The sequence below is a fragment of the Notamacropus eugenii genome, chromosome 4 (genome assembly GCF_028372415.1).
Source record: "Notamacropus eugenii isolate mMacEug1 chromosome 4, mMacEug1.pri_v2, whole genome shotgun sequence".
Lineage (NCBI taxonomy): Eukaryota > Metazoa > Chordata > Mammalia > Diprotodontia > Macropodidae > Notamacropus > Notamacropus eugenii.
The window spans coordinates 158,326,218-158,348,116 of record NC_092875.1 but is presented as its reverse complement, the minus strand read 5'-3'; the positions used below and the strand labels follow the sequence as shown (position 1 = coordinate 158,348,116).

At 37.2% G+C, this 21,899-nt stretch overlaps 1 protein-coding gene across 4 annotated transcripts in view; it reads left to right on the top strand.

Moving 5' to 3' along the window:
- Positions 1 to 21,899, top strand: part of ESRP1 (epithelial splicing regulatory protein 1) — a 104,884-nt gene that overhangs the window by 63,275 nt on the left and 19,710 nt on the right. For 2 of the 4 annotated variants that reach the window (XM_072603498.1, XM_072603499.1), the window contains exons 13-14: positions 3,707 to 3,875; positions 20,276 to 20,385. In XM_072603498.1, coding sequence (XP_072459599.1) covers positions 3,707 to 3,875; positions 20,276 to 20,366 — 260 coding nt within the window. In that variant the 3' untranslated portion in view covers positions 20,367 to 20,385. Of the gene's footprint in view, positions 1 to 3,706; positions 3,876 to 13,711; positions 13,863 to 20,275; positions 20,386 to 21,899 lie in introns of all 4 variants that reach the window. The other 2 variants (XM_072603502.1, XM_072603500.1) reach the window with 2 other exon arrangements.

Below are 21,899 nucleotides of genomic sequence, written 5' to 3'. Positions count from 1 at the left end.
ATTGAGTCACAGGATCAGTGCTTAATTTCAGGCCATGCTCTTGCTCATTGGAATCTGGGTAGCAGTCAGCTGGTGTCCTATCTATTATATAAACATGCTTTTTAGTTCATACTAAGTTTGGGATAGTGATTAGGCAAAATGTTTTAAAGATCCAAAATTTAATGCTTGGGGTGGGGGGTGGTATGCAGGTGAAACTTTTAATTGTATCTGAAATCATGCTTATTGAAAAAAACATTTGTCTTCATAATATTTGTTTATATAAAGGGTTCACTTAATATAAAATTTTTAGTCTTGGGATCAAGGATGTATCACAACTCAAATGAATTCCAAAGATAACTAGAAATGATGATTTGATTTAGAAATCTGATTTCCATTTGGAAGAGCTGGAAGATTTAGACCAAGTTCTAGTTAAAAAAAAAAAAGTCCTTATCACTGCTTCATTTAGTCAGATGACTTGTTGACTGAATATTGATTACATTTGTGCTAATAAAAATAATACTTTTATCTCTGGAGATAATCCTTCCTGTACACATGATTTATAATAGGATAATGTAAAGGAGATTTTAGGGTAACTACCTAGATTAGATGTGTATACTACTTTTGCCAATTATCAAAAGTGTTTTCAATTTAGGACCATAGGATTTAGAAGTAGAAAGAGATTATTAATTTTTTTAGATTACAGATTAGTAAACTGATGCCCAAACAGGTTGTGAAATGAACCTGAAAAACCACTTAGGAGAAAGTTTATTTTATTTTATTTTATTTATCATTATTAATTAATTAATTTTAATCAATTAATAGTAATATAAAATAATAAATTGGTATTTTATTTAAAATAATTTAATTAAATAAATTAAATATTTATGATATTTTAAAATTTCAAAAGAATCCAGGTGATTGAGGAGAAATCATATATTGATATAATCTGGCCAAATATTTCTCTGCCATAATTTATCAATGTCTCTAAAGAAATCCTATAGTCTCCCTCTACAATGCATTTTATTACATGTTATAGTTGGGTGACATCTTCCCACAGAATCTAAATTCTTTCACTCACAATGTGTGCATTCCCCTCTTCCTTCCCTTTTTAGAAAACAGCTAGTAATGCCTTAGCCCTTCAGAGACATGAAACAGTCTTCCCTTCGGAGGTTAGATAGGACCAAATCCATTTTATCTTTCTGAGCAAGAAGGTTAGATAGGACCAAATCCATTTTATCTTTCTGAGCAAAGAAGTATTTGGGGAGGCAGGTTGTGAAATGGCCAAAGCTATGATCCTGATGTCAGGAAGATCTGAACTCAAATATGAACTCAGACTCTCACTAGCTATGTGACCCTGGGCAAGTCACTTAACCTTTGCCTCAGTTTCTTCATTTGTAAAATTGGGTTAATAATAGCACCTATCTCCCCGAATTGTTGTGAGGATCAAATGAGATAATAATTGTAAAGATCTTAGCAGAGGGCCTGGCATATATTAAATCCCCTATAAATGTTAGATAGTAGTATTCATTCCCAGTCTTTGTTTGGGGAGAGGGATGAAAATGAATTTAAGAACCAAACAGTCTAATTAAGATTGCCATGTGTCTAAAGGAAGAATTAACTCACATTGTACTGGATTCTCTCTGATAAAGCTTAGTATCATGTTTGTTCCTTTTTCTATAATAAAATACTCTTCAAGGTGAAATTCTTTTGACCTCATGTCATACAACTAAAACAATCACACAATTTGGGGTGCATTTCATACCTGCTTTTTGAAGAGTGATGCTAAACAGAAAACTAATATTGAGGAGTTTGATTTTGAAAATGTGAGGAAAGTATTTATTCATTGACTTTTGAAATAATCTCTCTGGCTGTTAACAGTATACTGCAGGAGCAATATATTGAAGAGCAGTTAAGCAAAATCATTTTGTTCCTAAGAAAATTCATAATTAAGTGTCCTACTTAAAAATAATTATACACAAACTACAAGAGGCTTTCCAGATCCCCAAATTCTTTAGGGGAATCAATTAAATCTCAGAGGTAGCACTTGTACTTATCAAAAATTTGGATAAAAACAAGAATTCTTTGCCTTCCATTGTTTGAATACAGAGCAGATCTATTCAGTTACTTCAGTTTGTCATTTAATCATTCAGCACATCTTATCAGTATGAGGCAAATGTACTGTAAGAAACAGGAGTGGTGAAACTGGCTCAAATCTCTGGTCTGGCCTTGACTTTATGATTTTGGATTGATCAGCTTTTTGTTGCCTCAGTTTCCTTGTCTGTTCAGTACATTGGTCTGAGTGTTTAGTTAGATTCTTTTCAAGGGCAAATGGCTTCACTTTTGGTTGTATAATTTTAGCCTCCAAGAAAAGAAGCTGAGACCTGTAAAAAATTGTGAACTGGAAATTACTGATATGAAGCAAATTCTAAATAAATGTTGATATGCCTCATGTATGACATGGTATATTTCTGAAATATTCACTGATAGGTAAGAGAAAGAAGGTGAAAAGCAAGTTGCCTCTTCAATTGGAGATAGTCTTAGAATCACAATGATATGGCTAAATGAATTCTGTAGTTATACTCAGAATTTCTTTTCCATAATCATACACCTATCTCAGCCTGGTTCAAAAATGAGAACTACTGAGTAAGAACTAAGATGAATGATTTGAATTGATCCTTTTAGGAAAGACATCTTGACCAAAGGCTGACAAAAATTCAGATATCCCTGGCCAGTTGCTAGGTCAGCCCTCCTCTAAAGGATCCTGAGAAGAGTGATAGTATGGTGCAATGTAAAGAATATGGAATCTGGACTCAGGGGCTTTGAATTCTGGCTCTGCCACATGCTGCCTGAATGACCATGAGGAAGTCACTTAGTATCTTTGGACCTCAAGCTTCCTCATCTATAAAATGAAGTTGGACTAGGTGACTTCTGAGGTCACCTCAACTCTGAATCTGTATTCCTATGATCCTAAGACAGTGTCAGTTCTAGAGACACTCTTAGCCTTAGGGTTAGCTTCAGACTTCTTTGAATTAAATTCTGAACCTACCTGAGGCAGGTTACCTATAGCCCTGGATTAGACATCTCCAGTCTGACATGAGATATCCGGCCCTTAGAGATATTCTTCCTGGGGTGGGCATTGATCTGGGGTAGGCTGGACCCCTGTGGGTCTCTCTCTTTACTCTCCAGTATGTTCTGACCCACATTTCCTGGGGGATACACGCAGGAATACTAAATGAACTGATGCATATTTTGGTGTGAGTTCTCGGTATAGCCACCAGGAAGAAGGGTAGCATTAAAGAGAGTGTCAAAGGAAAAGAGAATCAAGAGGTCCTCAAATGAGACAAAACTGACCCTTTGAACAACTAGAAGTTTGTTATACTGTGCTTTATTCAGTATCTGTGCAAGTATGTAAGTTTTCCATCATGGAACTAATGCATAGTTGAGACCATTCAGACGACTGGGAAAATGTTCATGTCATGCTGTTAGAGAAACAGACATGAGGCTGGTTCTAAGACATGGCATTTGTCAGATTTCCTAGGAGAAGCTGTAATTTCCAGGTCATTGGAATGTGTGCAGTTGCCACATTAATACCAAGGGTTCCTTGGAGCCAAAAAGACAAGGGTGAGAAGTCTGGGAAGACTCCCGACTGCACAGCTGGCATCTACAAATAATAACTATGGCCCCTTCCCTGTGTGTGCACTGTAACTCTCCCCTTTTTCCCATTTAGGTTTGTCTCCTCCCTCCTACACGTTTCCAGCCCCTGCCGCAGTGATCCCAACGGAAGCTGCCCTTTATCAGCCTTCTGTCCTGCTGAGTCCCCGGACACTGCAGCCCTCCACAGCCTACTACCCAGCAGGCACACAGCTATTCATGAACTACACAGCATACTATCCCAGGTAAGGCACAGAGGAAAGTGGAACCGAGAGGCAGGAACAAAGAACTCCTTGTAGGACCAGGACACAGAGCTCATAAAAGAATATTGTCTGTGGTCACACTCAAGGTTAGCAGGGAATAGCTCCTTGTTGCCAAACCTGGGACCAAAAAAGAACTTTAGAAAGGGCCCTCTCTTGTATGACTCTTTGGTTCTTTCTGGGCTGTGTGTGGACGATTTAGTATCATGTTCTTGCTGCACATTTAAGGAAATTATAACATGGGGGAGAAAGAGAACAGAAAAGGAGTTGGGGTGGGGAAGAAAGCAGATATTCAGTGTAAACACTGAACTATATTTAATATAAATTAAACATATTAATAATAGCTAGTATTTATAAAGCATGTTAAGATTATTTCATTTGATTCCCACAAGAACTCTGTGAGTTAGGTGCTATTATTATCCTCATTTTATAATCGAGGCAACTGAGGCTGAGAGAGCTTAAGTGCCTAGGGTGATGAAGCTCTTAAGTATCTGAGGCTGAATTTAAACTTGGCTCTTTCTGGCTCCTTGCCCAGCACTCTCTCCACTGCACCTCCTAACTGATTTATGCTAAATATAAATCAGGAAATCCATTTTTTAGCCAGCAAAGTTGATGACTTAACAAAATGCAGGTAAGAAAGTGTTTGTCATCTATAGAGGATGATGGCATATGCCTATAATCTCAGCTACCGTGGAGGCTGAGGCTGGTGGATTTCTTGAGTTTAGGAGTTCTGAGCAGCAGTATGCTAAGCCAGTCAAAAGCCTTCACTGTCTGGTTCTAATACGGTGGGCCCCAAGGAGTACAGAACTGCCAAAGCTACCTGTGGAGGAGGAAGTCCATCCAGCTTGGGAAAATGAACAGACTAAAGTTGCAATGACAGTTAGTAGTAGGATTCAGTCCTTGAGTGGCCATTCAGCTTTTGGATTAGGTGAGAGAGCAAGACCTATTTTCCTATAAAAAGGAGTTGGGTCATCTCCAGTTGTCCTGATCAATATCTGGCCACTAGACCCAGATGGCTCTGGAGGAGAAAGTGAGGTTGGTGACTTTGCACAGCCCTCCCTCACTTAAATCCAATTCACTTGCAAGTCGTGGCATCATCTTCCTGATGTTATGGTGCTCTTCGAGAATGAAGGACAAACCATAATTCACAATCCTAAAAAAGAAAAAAATGGCATATAATTTGTGTATGATATGTAAAGGTACATAACAGTATAGCAACACATAGCAATAGCACAAACTTCACAACACTTATAATTTTCTCCAAAATTAAATTTTAAAATATTGGTCCTTAAAATCAGATCTTCTTTTTCTTAGATTGGCCAGATTTCCTTTTGTGTTCTATCTGCCTAATGATTGGCCTTTTGAGTTAAGGTCTGGTAGCACTTTAGCTATTGTGGGACTGGACATTGGATTAATTGGAACCTGCCTTTACAGTATTGTTTTTATTGATATAAATTGTCCTCCTGGTTCTTCTCATTTCATTCTGTATCAGTTTGTAAAAGTCCAACAAATTGTTCATTTTTATGATATTGATGTGTATATGTGTGTGTATACATACACACACACACACACACACACACACACACAACTTTGAAAGCTATAAGAATAAATATGATGACTATTCTATGATTCCAAAGGACTAATGATAAAGCATCCCATTCATTATAGAGATATGACAGATTTAGGGCGCAGAATGTGATTGTGTGTGTGTGTGTGTGTGTGTGTGTGTGTGTGTGTGTGTGTATACGTACATTAAGGGAGTTTGTTTTGCTTGATGTTGCTTATTTGTTTTTTTTTTTTATTTTTTTATTTTTTTTTTATTTTGTAATGTTTAACAATCACTGCCATACAATTGTGATGTTGCTTATTTGTTATAAGAAATTTCATCCTCTTTCCCCACCCTCCATGAGGTGGAGGAGTAGGAGTGAGAGAACAAAGATTTTTGTGAAGTTTTTTAAAATAGAGGGGTTGATCCCAATGTGCAATGTTGCGTGAACTTTTGGATGATGTATTAGTTTTATTTTAATTGTTTAAAAAAGAAACAAAAAAAAGTTTGGAGAAGGTGAAATGTTGAAATGTCTCAAACACTGAGAACCCCCAAAGTGACCCTCTCTTGGAGATTATCCAAAGTATATTCTCCACATACATTGCTGTAAAATGGAAAGAATTTTTTATTTGTATCCATAGCTCCTGCCCAGTGCCTGATGCATATTAGGTACTTAATAAATATGGATTGATTGATTGATTGATTTAAAAAACAACCTAGAACCTGTGGATAAGTGGTTCCATAACAGAAATTCGTAGCAAATGATACATTTCAAAAGTGCCTAAAATTGGTATTCTGATGTCCTGCATTCTTGCAACCTACACTACCTACTGACTTATAGGGGCCAATATGAGAATGGAAATAACTAGGGAATTAAGCGCTCTTAGTTCTTTTGAGGGGGGGGGGCAGGTAGGTGGTACAGTGGATAGAGTACTAGACCTAGAGTCAAGAAGACCCATCTTCCTGAGTTCAAATCTGCCCTCAGACACCCAGTAGCTATGTGACCCTGGGCATGTCATTTAACCCTGTTTATCACCATTTCCTCCTCTGTAAAATGAACTGGAGAAGGAAATGGCAAACCACTCCACCATCTTTGCCGAGCAAACCCCAAATACAGTCAAAAAGAATCAGACCCAACTGAAAAACAACTGAATAGCAAGTTCTGTTTTCAGATCTGCCACTAACAAGCTATGTGACTTGGGACAAGATATTTCACCTCTATGGATACATTTCCTCAATCTGAAATTAATTAAAATGTAAATGAAGTAGTTGCATGTACTCTTCTAAGTGTAAAATTCTAATTCTAACTTTCCCATTAAAAATCATGGGTATTTTTTACATCACTTTCATTTTCATATGTAACCCTTCTCTTCTTCATATTCAGAAGCTAACAGCGACAATAGTTAGTATTTATGAAAGCCCTTAAAGTTTGCAGAGCAGTTTACAAATATGATCTCATTTTATCCTCTTACTACTTGTTAACCTCCCATTTTACAGATGAGGAAACTGAGGCAGAGGTTAAATTACTTGTCCAAGATTACACTGCTAGTAAGTATCTGAGGCTGGCTTTGAATTTAGGTTGTCCCAACCCTTGATCTAGTGCTCTTTTCTCTGTACCATCTAGCCTGTTTAAAAAAGTATTAAAAAAACAAAAGGTGGAGAGTAATAAGCAGTTCAGCAGAATTAACTGATCTGTTATCCTGTCTCTCCCATTTAATAACTAAATTTTTCTATTTGTGAAATAAAACTATTGATTGGAGAAAAAAAAAACCTTCTGATCTTACATGTGGATATGGAAGGGACCTTAGGGGTCCCTAATCCAATGCCCTCATTTTCCAGAGGAAGAAACTAAGGTCCCCAAAGGTCAAGAGACTCATCTGAGTTTTACAGGTAGAGCTGGGATTTGAACCCAGGTGTCTTCTGATGCCATCTTCAGTGTTTTTCCCCTAGGCCATGCCATACTTTTGCATTTTATTCTGTATTGCCATCATTGTTCATGATAGAAAAATCTGAACGATTATTTCTTTTTAAAGCTTTTTGTTACAATGTTTTAGGAAATAATTGTCCAAGAGTAAGAGAGCATCACCCTTCAAAATCACATGAGGCTCTTTTCACAGGTAATCTAGAGACTTGCCTTTCAGTCCCTAGGGAGGAAATGCCAGAGGAGTACATCACATTGGCTTCCTGCCCAGGGCTATTACACTGATCACATAAGAGATCAATTCTCAGTAATGCTGATAGTATCCAGAGTGAGCTTCACTTTTCCCTCTGAACTTTTAAAATTTGTTTCCTGATAATACCCAGAATGTGGTACAGAGTAAAACTACCCAATCCTCCTACTAAGGGAGATTCAAAGAGAGAAACCAGCATTTCAGTCCTAGCTCACCTTGATACATTTCCTTAAGTAGTACAAAGCCCTTTCCTCACAACAGTCCTAAGTATTAGCCCCATTTTACAGATGAAGAAACTGAGGCTTTAGGCATTAACTTGTCCAAGGGTTATGCAGTTTAATTCAGTGTTATTTCCACTGTCCCTCCACTCTTGACTGACTACCTGAAGCCAGCAGACCCATGTTCCTCATCATTTACCTTCACTAGGTTTAAGAACACAGTTGTTTGTCCCCATTCCTTTGCTTTCGCATTTCATGCCTCATTTTTGGGACATGAAGTAGAGCAGAAAAAGTGTTGTGGCCAGTCTATAAATGTATTCTGGCACTGACTGTCCCTGAATGAGGAAAACAATGTAGGTTGTAAAAGGAAACACGCCTCTTGCCTAATGGAAGAAAGTGAGAGTCTTACTATTCTCTGGCATTTAGGAAAGACAAAGCAGCTTTTTAAGTATGCCTTAGATGAGAGGGTGCTTAAGAGACCATCTTCAAAACCTTCAGGTGGGATGGCCAGCATTGTCTAGGAGGAAGATATCATTTTCATCCATTTTCTGGAAATATTCAGGGAGATAGGCTTTCAATTTTATCTTCCATCCCTATCTACAAGTTAAGAATAAGAAAAGGTGAAATCATGGCTATTTATTGATCTCTTCAATTAGGTGGTAGGCATCATGCCAGGCTTCCTTCTAAGTGTCATAATAATCCCCAACCTTTATGTAGCTTGTTGTTGTGTTTGCCTTTCGTTCTTGAAGAGGACCATGACATCAAGATGCTGACATGACTTGCACTTGACTTTGATTTGAGTGAGGGAGGGCTATGCAAGGTCACCAACCTCACTTTCTTCTCCTGAGCCATATGGGTCCAGTGGCCTGATATTCATCAGGACAGCTGAAGATGGCCCAGGATGCCATGTGAGACCCTGACCTTTTCAGGCTAAGGTCCTATAGCATTCTCACTCTAAGTGAGATACACCTATTCAGTGAATATAGGCTTCTTTAAGTAGTTGCTCAAGGGATGGCCCCTTTAATTAAAAAAAAAAAATCAAACTGGGAGGAGAAGACCCTTATTTTCCTCAGTATTGTGAGTGCGTGGGTGGGCTTTATGTAACATCTAAATATTAAATGCTTAAAACTTTATGTAAATTATCTCATTTGAAACTCCTGATAATCCTGTGGATTTGAAATGGCACTTGAAATGGCAATGTCCCCATTTTACAGATAAAGTAACTGAGGCTCAGAGATGTTTGTCAGAGACTGGATTCAATCCTAGCCACGTGTCATAAGCAGGACTTGAATCTAAGTCTTCTGAGTTCTAAAGCCAGCACCCTAGCCATTATATCTTGATGTAGTGCAGAGGTGTCAGATACACAGTCTACCATGAGACTCAAAATAAGAGTGCAACACAAATCACATTAACATGTAAATGAGAAATATTTTTAAAAAAATAAATATAAACTAGAACATGGATAATGCTAACAGTTTTCTAAGTCAATATGCACCCAATGGGATATATGGTTTAGTGGCTCCATCTCTACTTGACTTTGACATCAGCAGGGTAGGAGATAGAATGCTAGGTTTGAAGTCAGGGAGACATGGATTCAGATTTTTCCTTAGTTACTTGTTGTGGAACATTGGGCAAGTTTTTAAACTTTTCTATGCTTCAGTTTCCTCATTTGTAAAAGGAAGGAATTGGATTCTATAACCTCTCAATTCCCTTCTTAACTTGAAGCTGAAACTTCCTGTATGTGAATGTCATAACCTTCAAAGCAGGGCCTGTCATTTTTCTCTTTGTATCATCAGTGCTTAGCACAGTGTTATTCACCTAATACACACTAGCAAACTGTTTTTCATTCATTCATTCCAGCTTTAAATCTAATTTTTTTCAGTCATGCCCAACTCTTCTTAATCCCATTTGGGGTTTTCTTGACAAAGATAGTGGAGTGGTCTGCCATTTCCTTCTCTAGCTCATTTTACAGATGAGGAAACTGAGGCAAACAGGGTTATGTGACTTGCCCAGAGTCACACAGCTGTAAGTTTCTGAGGCCAGATTTGAACTCATGAAAATGTCTTCCTTTCTTCAGACCCAGCACCACTGTGCCACCTAGCTGCCCCATTGTTTTATAGCTCTATGAAAAACATATTACTTTATGTTTTAATTTTAGCAATTATTCTTTAAAATAGGAAAACTTGAATTCCTGCATTTAAGTCAGTCGATTCACAAATCTTTATTAAGTGCCTATTATGTGCTTAGAATTGTGTATAAATGTACAATGAATGAAACAGTGTCTACTCAGAAGGAGCTAAACCCTTGCACTGCAGGTGTAGAACAGGAAGATGTTGGATTTATTTTATCGTCTCTCACATGATGTGGTCAAAGAATATAATTACACTTTACTCCTCAGGTGAGAATCCTCATGAGAATATGGTCTTTGAATTCCATGACAGGAGTACTCTTGTGTTGTTTTGAGAGGTCTGAGGAGTGATAGTGAAGAGAGACCCCTTTTGGATAAAGTGGCAAAAGCAGTCCTTAAGAAATAGAAATCTGTAATGAGAAGAATGTTCCAGGTATTTAGAGGCCAAGACATCATCTGCCAGTACAATACCTTGAAGAGTAAGGGAACAGAACCTTTCTTTTTTTTTCACAAGCTAGAGTAGATACAGGTCACAAATAAAAAATCCCAAATCCAAGAAGTGAACAGAAGGTATAGAAGAATGAGATGTACACCATGAATAATCCACATTTATTTTTTCTTTCCCTTCCTATGCCACTCACTTCTTTCCTGTTGAATCTTTGCTTTTTATTAAGGCTCCTCACTCCTCCTTGCAAAAGAATGTCCTCCCTTCTAATTGGTAACATAGGTGGAGACCATTTTAGATGAGAGACTTGTCATGTGTCTGCAATTAAACACCCATCTGACCCTTTGAATAGAGATGGATTAGACTTGCATGTTTTTCTGCCTTTGTCATAATGCTTTAGTTGGCCCACTTTTCCTTGGAGGCTGTAATGACTTATGAATCATCTTTAGCAAAGGGAAAATGCACCCCAAACAGGTGTAAGTTATATTCCAAATCCTTTCTCCCCCCCCTCAACAGTACTTTCTGTCCCACCCAATTAGCCTCTCAATAATAAATGACCTGTATACTCTTCAAATGAGTCTTTATGTAAATGAGAAGCTAAGCAGTATTTCATTTGGGTGCAAGATCAAGGCCTTATAAAATGACTACTTTGTCATTTCTACTGTTTAATTTTGGAATTTCTTGCTTTCTTAACATTCTTTTGGTCATTGTAAGACTTCTTAGAGGACTTTCCTTTCTCAGTTTGCAAAAGTTTAAGGCTACTCAGTTTCTTAACTCTTACATTTTGCTTAATTTAGTGAAGAAAACCTACCAATGTCAAGGTTTAAAAAAAGTAATTTTACTTTTAAAGATGCTTGGTCATCCAAATATTTAGTTAAGCAAACTATAATATGAGATTGGAATTTAATAAAATTTGTAAAATTAAATTTCTCTTATTGAACCTCATGAAGTTGAATGATTATTTGTAGTTAGCGGAAGAGAAGTAAATCTCTAATGGTCCCATCTTGCATTTTTGGTGGCTGATATTTCTAGATAGGGGCAGTGACATCTTGTTGCACCAGGCATGGAATCAGGAAGATGAGTCTTCCTGAGCTGACATTTACCAGTTGTATGACCCTGTTTGCCTCAGTTTCCTTATCTGTAGAAGGAACCAGAGAAGGAAATGGCAAACTACTCCAGAATCTTTGTCAATAAAACGTGAAGTGGGGTCACAAAAAGTTGGACACAATTGAAATGACTGAACAACAAAAATTTCTATATGAGGGTGTGTTCAAAAGGAACATAATGTCACAGATTTAGATCTTTTAGGGTCCTCCAAGGCCATCTAATCCCACCCCCTCATTTTACAGGTGAGAAAAATGAGGCCTAGGGAAGTTAAATGACATCTTGAAGACACATGGTTTTGAATCAAAGTCTCTCAACTCTAGAACCAATACTTTCTAGTACGTTACAATGTTACGATGCAGTGTTACAATGTTATGATGCAGTGTTACAATATTACGATGCAGTGAGGAATTGCTTTTGCTATCTAGTCCAGATATTTTCTTCATTCTAAATAAAAATGAACCATACTTATTCAAACATACTATTTTCTCTAAGTGCTAGTTATTTCAGTGAAGATAGAGTTTTATTAAAATAACTGAGAAGAATGTGGTATAGTAGATTGAAAGTTGGCCTGTGAACCAGGAAAACCCTGGTTCCTCCAGGTATCTCTCTAAGACATAAATTGCTAAGATACATGCCGGTGTAGTCATGGTCCTCCAGCAGATCGTGGGCTCCTTGAGTGCATGGGCTGTTTTGATCTCTTTTTGTATTCTCAGTGCTTAACATGGTGCCTAGCACAAAGTAAATGATTTATAAATCCAATGCTGCAATATTGACTGAATGACAGTATTGGTAGAGAAAATTTTTCCAGTGAAAATTTTTCACTGGAAGCTCTGCATACTGACAAAATCACAACTCTGCTGACACATATGTGCTTGAACACACAGGAGAAAATACCCACAATAATTAGTAATAATAGCTAGCATTTAGATAGCATTTGCTGTATGTCAGGCATTGTGCTAAACACTTTAATAAATATTATTTCATTTGATTTTCACAAATCAAATTTTTGTTTTTTTATGTTAAAATGAGGTGTCTCTAAATGGCTTCTAGATTTCTATTACTATTCTAGTCTCTGTCAGTTGAACTGAAGTCAAAAGATAGGAAGCTAGGAGGGTTGTTGGCAGTAATCTAGGACTGGGATAGCTAGACCATTAGTGCATTAGTGGGAGTTTGAGCTTAGAATTGGTAAGATATGAAAATGGAGTGAAAATAATGGTGAAGAAGGGGTCAAAAACTATGCAGATTTTCTAGTCTATTTTATTTTCTACTTTCATACTATGTTTTTCCCTCTCAAATAGGTAAGCTTAGTGATTGAAGATAAATTCCCTTTTGTCTTATACTACATAATTTTGTCCTCCCATGTGAAGATGTTCTAAGTATATGCTTTGAGGTTTCTTTCAGTAGTGGTGATGAATTTACCCTGACTCTACCTTGTAATCAATGCCATATTTTGGTGTGTTTTTTCAAGATGTCCGTCTAGGATTGGAGTAACATTCTTTGGGGGGAGAACAGAAGCAATTCTAATTAGTCTAAGGGGGAACCAATCCTTGGCCTCTGAACACTTTGTTATAAACAACTGAGGTCAACATAAAACAAACAAAACTCAGTAACTAATGTACTTTGAACTCCTTGGAGGTGGTTACTAGAGAAACATCTGATGGAGATATTTGATAACTATATTATCTCAGGATAATTTGACTGAAGTTTAACAGTGCCCTACTTAAAAAGCAAAACAATGTCATATTGCAGCACTGTGGGATCTCATCTTGCAAAACTAGCTCTCAAGGGCATTTTTCATCATTCATCCCCCTGCAGATAGTGTTCTATAGAACCACAGAAAGTGACAACACCACAGGTGGCTGAAATTCATGTCTGAATATTTGGATTTTGTCAACCCCAACTGATTTATTTAGCTATCATTTGCCTTTATGGGTGTTATTGAGAATAAAAGGCTTGGATTGATGGAAGTTGGCCAGGAGGGTAGATTTTGGGGATAGTGCCCTCTGCTTGAGGGACCTAGAAGGCTTCCTTTTCTTTTCTTAGAGTCATAAGGAAAGGAATATGAAGAGGAAATGGTTGAACTGCCTCCTCCTTTCTTTGACTTCATGTTAGTGAGCAATGCACATAGTAGGAAAAGCTTGGTTTTTTCTTATAATTTGAAAGACTGTCATCTGTTTCTTTGGGTTCACTGTTTTTCTTCTTCTAGCCCCCCAGGTTCACTTAACAATATTGGCTACTTCTCTAGAGCTGCTAATGTTAGCATTATTCCTCCACAGCATGGCATGATGGTCAAAATGCAGGGCTTGACCTACAATACTAGAGTTAAGGAAATTCTTAACTTCTTCCAAGGTTACCAAGTCAGTAGCTTTAAGGAAAAACAAAATCCTTAACTCTCTTAAGTTAATTTGCCTAAAAATATGATCAGAAGCAAGGAGGATGTGGTTTTTTGTTGTTGCTCATTTTTTGTTTTTATTTCTGTCAGGTACACATTAAATGTACAACCAAATATTACCCTGGCAAAGAATGGTTAAATATCATTAGAAACCAAGCGTATGTGTCTTATTTTTACAGTGTTATCTGTTTTTTTAAAATGGGGGTTTTGGTGTTCCATGTAGTCATCCTATTTTGTTACCACCTTCAATCTGTGCCTTGTTCCTTTTTTAATCTTAAGAGGAGTCAGAATGTTTTCTGTAAAACTGATTTAAATGTAAATAAAATGTGCTCAAGTTCACTGTTTTCTCCTTGGTTGCAAAAGTGGTATCTTATTAAGTTAGCATGCAAAAACCAGCCTGAAGCCATTCCAGGTAGCCCTTAACCATCTGTCCTCTTCCCTCTCGCTTTGGTGATTATCACTGGAACCATTTTACATTCATGTAAATAGTATTCATGTAAATAGCAATTGTCTGTTTTGGTCAGAAACTCTGAGGGTCTTCCCCTTCCAGACTGATTTTGTTGTTGTTGAGTAGATAAAGAGGCCATTCTCTGCTTCATTTCTTATTAAGCTTTAATGACTGAATGTGCTTTGCCTCAGTCAAACTAAGACCTTAGCTTGAAAAGGCCAAGGTCCCCCACTTCATCGTGGGCCATCTCTTGTCATCTTGATCTGTATCTGGCCACTGGACCCCAATGGCTACAGAGGAGAGAGGGAGTGGTGACTTTGCACAGCTCTCCCTCCACCAAATTCAATTCACTTGGAAGTCATGGCATCATGTCCCTGGTGTCATGGTCCTCTTTGACAACAAAGGACAAACAGCAGCAAGCATTAGAAACTAGTAAGTTGATTTTAAAGATCTTGAAACCTGAGATGCTCATTGGGGAGTCTTTTTGATAAGGTTTGGAATTCCTGGTTATGCCTGAGTTTAGAAATAGTTGTTTCATTTTTTTCATCAAATTCCTTTTTAAGTCTCATTCCTCATGCCATATGCTACTTGAATATTTCCTGAGTGGAGATTAATCAGTAAGCATTTGTTAAGTATCTGCTCTGTGCCAGGTACTGTGCTGAGTGCTGGAGATGCAAAAAGCAACAAAAGACAGCCCCAGCCCTCAAGGAGCTCAAAATCTAATAGGGGAGAAAACAAATAAATCTGTTCAAACAAGGATAAACAGACAATAATCAACACAAGGGAAGCACTAGAATTAAGAGAAGATGGTATTTTAGTTGGGACTTGAGGAGAGATTATTCTGGGCATGGGGGACACTTGGAGGAAATGCCAGAATGAAGTGTCTCATATAGATCACATAGTCCAGTCGAGAGCAAAGTCTGTTGCTTTCTTGAGAGAGTCAGTGACTCTCTTGGTGGGTAAAGCATCCATTTTTCTGGGATGTGCACAGTTAAACTCTTTCTTTGTTCTTTACTACAAGGTCCATAAATAGGTTATGTGCTCTTTTGTATTGCATTACAACCAATATTAAATTCCAAAGTTTTATTTCAGCCTTGAACTGTGGTCAGTCCCCTTAAACCTTCTATAGAACTGGACATGTGGGTATTCCCTGCCTTTTAATAAAGAGGATCTCTGACAGCAGGACTTACTGATGTTAGTTGGTATGGGTTTTTAATTTCAACATCCAATATTCATGAAGCTTGTGAAATAAATGCAAATGAGTCATGTCAGCTTTAATGTTTACTGTGCATAGCATACCAATGTACAGTAATTAGTGTATGGGCAAAAAGTTCTTCTTACACAAATAGAAGGCGTTACAAAATGCGCTGTTGTAGGAATAAGCACCAACTGATACTGTGGTGTTTTTTTCTCTCTCATATAAAACAAGAGGACTAGACTAGACCAGAGATTCTTAACTTTTTTTTTGTCATGGACCCCTTCTCAGAAAAATGTTTTGTCATGAGTGACAAAGGGAATAAATTACATTGAAGGAGAGTTCATCAAAAAAAAGTTTTTTAAAAAGCAAATTCATGGACTCCAGATTAAGGAAGACTAAATAAACCTTCTAGACGAAATGATCTCTAAAATTTTTCAAGTTCTCTTGTTTTATGACTCTGCCAGTAGCTTGTGTCAGTTTCATTAGAGATGAACAGCTCAGATTCAAGGCCTGTTGCAGGAATCTAGGATTCTAATTTATTGAAATCTAACTTGTGCCTGTAGAAGCAGAATAAAGTTGGCATGTCAGAGAACTGTGTATTTAGGTGGTAAAAAGCATACATACAACATCTTCTTGAGGTGTTTCAGTATGTCCAACTCTTTGTCACCCCAGATAGTGGAGTACTTTGTCATTTCCTTCTCTGCTCATCTTACAGATAAGAAACTGAGACAAAACAGGGTTAAGTGACTTGGTCGGGTCACACAGCTAATAAGTGTCTAAAGCCAAATTTGAACTCATAAAGATGAATCTTCCTGACTCCTGGCCTGGCACTCTATCCTAGCCACCTAGCTGCCTTAGCATACGTCATTTTAGCTGTTGACTTTACTTTCTAAACCAAGAGGTCTGCCTACACCTGGAACCATTGATAAGGAAAAATTGCTAGGTACTTGACACTTTCTGTAACATAGGTAGCTAGAAGGGCAGTTAACAAATATTTTCTAGTTTGAAAATCAGATTGGTGATCATCCTCCATAGAATGTCCTTCTTGGGCTTACTAGAAACAATGATAAATGACTTAGCTTCTTTATAGGAACATTTTTATTACTCTTAATATTCTATTTCCTTGGCTTGTGAAATCAAGATTGGAATAGTTTCAAGTTTGGAGTGGTTGGTTTAATTGTTTTCCCAGGTAGTTTGCAGGATAGGGTTCTTAGTCAACTTTTAAATTGAGTTGAAAACAGAGTTGGAGTCTAAAGGATCATTAAATTAGCAGTCTTTTTTTTTTTAAATTTCGTCTGTTCTAAAATTCATGATTTCTGACTTCCCAAGTGCTCCTGGTAGGTCCAAAAAAAGCTGGAGAGTTAGTGAGGGGTCTGATGTCAGGTTGTATATTTTCAGTCTAGCTGAGGACCAGCCTAGAAATTCAGGGATGCTTATTCCTAAAAGGTTGGCCATAGCAACTTTTGAATTGATAAGGGATGGAAGGGCTTTTATGTGCATCAAAATGGGCAGTGCCTTCACCAATGAATTTCTGGGTTGTTTTTTTTTTTAATCAAAAAGTTTTAGTCTTATGCAAGATTTTCAGGAAAAGGAGATTTTCTAAAGACCATTGTGTACACTGAATAGTAATAATCTGCCAGTTTTTCTCCTTGATAGAATTCTAGGGAATTTTTGGCTGAGGCATGAAGTAATAGGACCAACTGGTACTACTTAGTGGGTAGTTTTTGTTTTATTTTGCCAAATAGTACCCTTAAGTGAAGCTATCTTCTGCATGCTTTCCAAGTGCTTGGTATTTGCTGGATTAATAAGCAAAATGAATGAAAATGAGCTCACATTACTCTATAATTGGGTCATTAACTTTCTGAGAATGAAAACAGACAAAAAATTTTTTTCTGTACAAGTAGGAAGAGATGGATACAGTGAATGATTACTGTTGTTTTTTTTCTGTTTCCCTGCTTATTTATTTCACTAGTTTGTAAAGGCTTGAAAGTGTTTCTGCCCTTGAAGGAAGAAGCCTTGGTCCTACACATTCTTAGTATGATGGATATGATTATATAATATCAGTCATTCAATATAGTGTCACAGATTTTAAATTTTAGATTGGGGCAGCTAGGTGGTATGGTGGATAGAGCACCAGTGCAGGAGTCAGGAGGACCTGAGTTCAAATTTCACCTCAGACACTTGACACTCACTAGCTGTGTGCCCTTGGGCAAGTCGCTTAATCCCATTTGCCTCATCCTGGGTCATCTCCAGCCATCCTGATGAATATCTGGTCGCTGGATTCAGATGGTTCTGGAGGAGAAGTGAGGCTGGTGAGCTGTACGTACACCACTCCCTCACTGGAAAACAAAGTCAAGGGCAAGTCATGTCACTATTTCTCTGATGGCATGGCCTTCTTCAGCAAGAAAGGGTGAACACGCACAGATTTTAAAACTGGTTCTATCTTAGATCAAACATCATTTACAGATAAGCTTTAACAACATGAAGCAGAGACTGACACTTTCATAAACAATCTCTATCTTTGTGTCTTGCTGTGTATATGGAATGCTTTTTTTAATGTTCACAATTCTAAAATTTACAAAGAAAAATCTTAAGAAACAACATTTTTACGTACTGTTGCTTAGAAAGAAAGGAGTGCTTTTGTGGTATTACTTTGGTAAAAAATATGTAGATTATACTTCACACATATTTGAATGTTTAATTAGTGTTGCTGTTCTATTTGCCTTTTTATGGTTTATTATTATTAATTATTACTATTATTATTGGAGGACTAATACAGGATGCAATTATCCAAAATATCTCACCTGGAAGTAATTGGTAGGTGGAATACACTGACCTTTTATAAGAAATTGTATTCTTGTCTTCAAAGCAAATTATTTGCTTTCCCCTCTAATTCTGTGTCCTGCTGCAACAGTATAAGCCTCATATTTATGTTTTAGAGGATTCAAGTTCTCAGTATATGTAGTGTTTGTAAAACATTCTATGGATTAACAAAATCCATGTCACCTCACATAACAGACAGAAAGGGAGGAAGTGAAAAGGATTTTGGGGTTGAAATATGACCCTGTTTATGGTATGATTGTCATTCTGCTTCCTAGGATTAAGGAATTTTCATATTAGGGCTGTCAGTGACCTTAGAGGCCATCTAGTTAAAACCCATCATTTTGCAGATGGGGAAACTGAAATGCAGAGAAGTTAAATGGCTTGCCCAAGGTCACACAGGTAGTAAATTACAGTGCTGGAGTTTGAATCTAGGTCTTTTGATTCCTAATTCAGCATTATTTCCATGGAAATGTTCTGCCTCATATAACCTTAAATGAAAAGCTCAGCAGCACCTTACTTATTCTTATTTGAAAGTGGATATGAAGGAAGATGAATCAGTGACCACAAAATTACTCAAATACTTAAATGATGATGTAGCTATTGCTTGGGAATTAAAATGAACTTGGAGATTTTGTTTTTCTCACCTCTTGCCCTTTAACGGACTTATCTTTTATATTCTTTCTCATTTTCTTCCTTGTCAACATTGGTTTTATATTTATATAGGTAAGGGTTGTCTTTGGTGTCTTCTCAAGGAAGATGTAATATTTAATCTTAATCTTTTGGTAAACATTCTAGCCAGACAGCATTTTTTTTCCCATTAGAGAGTAAGATTAATGTTAAATGCGTTCTTTATATTTCCCCCACTTGTCTAAAGATAATGATGTCATTTAATAGGATGTCTTTTCACTTAGACACATGTGTTTGATTAGCATTAAGTAATCATTAAAGTTTAATTCCTCATGTTATATGCCTTAGAGCTGTCCTGCTACAGCAGTGGGAGAACCACTGGTTTTGGTTTCAGGATTCCTTTACGCTCTTGAAAATTGTAGAGGACCCTAAAGATCTTTTGTCCATAAGGCTAATAGCTATTGCTGTTTACAGTATTAAAAATGAAAAGTGGGAAATTTTAACATATTGATTTATTAATTTATTAAAAATAATAGATTTTCATGTTAATATACATAGCATGCATTTAATGAAAACAAGTATTTTCCAAAATTAAAAAAATTAGTAAAAAGAGTGGCATTGTTTGCCCTTTTTTTCAGATCTCTTTATTGTCTGGCTTAATAGATAATAGCTAGATTCCCATCTGCTTCTGCATTCAATCAGTTTCAGTATATTGCTTTGTTTAAAATATATGAAGAAAAAAGTATCCTGATACAGATATGTGGATAGAAAAGGGAGCAGTGTTTTAAGAAACAAATTACAACTTAGCAATGTTAAGAAATCTGCTTTGACATCTCAGATCTCCTGAAAGGGTCTATGGGACCCCTAGGGGTCTGCAAACCACAGTTTGAAAACTGCTACAGTTAGAACTGGCTTCAGGGGGCTATTAGCCCCTTGTGCATTATTTTGTCCATTGGATAAGGAAGACTGGTTGAGTTATGTCAATCAAAGCCATCATTCACCCTTAGAAACATTTTGAAAGTACTTTCCAAGGACAGGTCTTGCATGATTTTTAATCAAGTAGTTTCATTTAAAAGCTTTATTTTCCATGCTCGGATTAAATATTGATTTGGAAGTACTGAACCAGTCGCTATGTTCTTAAGTTTCCAAGGCTCTCAATGTCCTTGAACTATGGTTGAGAAAGTTGGCATGCTGGTGGAGGTGGAGTCCATTGGAACACTGGACATCCAGTAGTGACAAATTGCCCCTCTTTTGATCCTATCTGTTTCAACTTACATTCTAGTATGCAGCAGAGAATGGACTTGTACACTCAAATGACCAGGCAAGGACACTGCCCAAAGAATGGGTTTGTATTTAAGGGCCCCAGCAGTTAGACCATCCTCAGAAAAGAAGGTAAGGATGTGTGATGTGACAATTTAAATAAGAATAAAAATGCTAGAAAATATTCTCACAAAGATCAAGCATCAGAGAACCAAGTCTTCCAAAAGACAGTTGGGTCTAGATTGGGTTAGGGGTTTGAGGAATATAAGAGTAAAAACAGGAGAAGGGAAAATGCTAGAAAAGATTGATTACAATTTTATAGTAATTCAAGGGAAGCTGTAATATAGGAGAAATAGCATTGTATTTAGAATCAGAAAGTATAGGTTTTCATCTTGATTTTGCCATTTGTTAGCCATGCAACTTTGAGTAAATAATTTAACCTCTCTGAGCCTCAGCTTTATTCTCTGAAAAGATGAGTATAATACTTATCCTTCCTGTCTCACAATGTTGCTGTGAAGATGGCATGCAAACTTCTAAAACTATAATTACAGTGTATTATAGTGTTTTACAAAAGTAAGCTTCTCTGAATGACAGGGATAGGGACTGAACTTGCGCTATGATTGTTTTAGAGAATTCTTTCTATTGGTGCAGATTGATACTATCTTTGCATCTTAAGAGTGTTAAAGTGCTGCTGAGTACACTGGGAGCCTGCATGTGTCAGTGATGGAACTTGAATTCAAGCCAATTCTCTAGCTACTATACCATGGAGTACACTGTCACTCGCCATCATCGTCATCCTTAGTGGCTGTAGTAGCCTTAGCCTTTATTTTTAAGGAGTATGTGTGGAGATGTTTTGATGGAGTAACAATTGTGTGTATTTCAAGATTCGTGTGCTCTTCTATATGTTGACTAGTACTAGGGTTTTCTTTTTGGTAATGGTGTAGTTATAAATATTTCTTTATATCTAAAAATGATGAGAGAAGAGCTGCCTCTCCTAGGAAATGGATTGAAACATTGGAGGGGAAATGCTCCATGTCTTTCAAAATGCTTTCTACCTTTAAATCTACCCTCTAAAAGAGGCAAGAATCCGATGTGGAAAAATTTGAGACCAAGAATTCTAGAGATTTGTTCCAGAAATGACCTGGTCTAGATGAGATTTGTTTCATAGGAAGAATACTAGACTTTAGAGACCAAAGACCTGGGTTTGAATACTAGCTCTGATGCTTATTACCTTTGTGACTCTGGACAAGTCACTTTACCTTATTTGTCTCAATCTCCTCATCTGGAAAATGAGGGTGATATGTCTGCTTGTGGGATTTTCACAAGGAAAGTACTTTGTGAAACACGAACATGCAATAGAAATATGAATTATTTTACTCTTTTTCCCCTGGCAGAATTGGGTGTTTGATTTGAAATTCATTCATCAGGACCTTGTTTTTGATCACACTTGTTACTGAGTGATGCTGGCTAGAGGCTAAGAGGACGTTAGCCATATGAACATCCTAGAATTGGAAGCAACCTCAAAAGGTCTTCGAGTCTTCTAGTCCCTTCTAGAAAGTGGAATCAAGGGCAGGATATAGACAACAATTCCAAAAACACAGCATTATCCTATAACAATACTGGTAGGAGCACCAGAGCTCTGAATG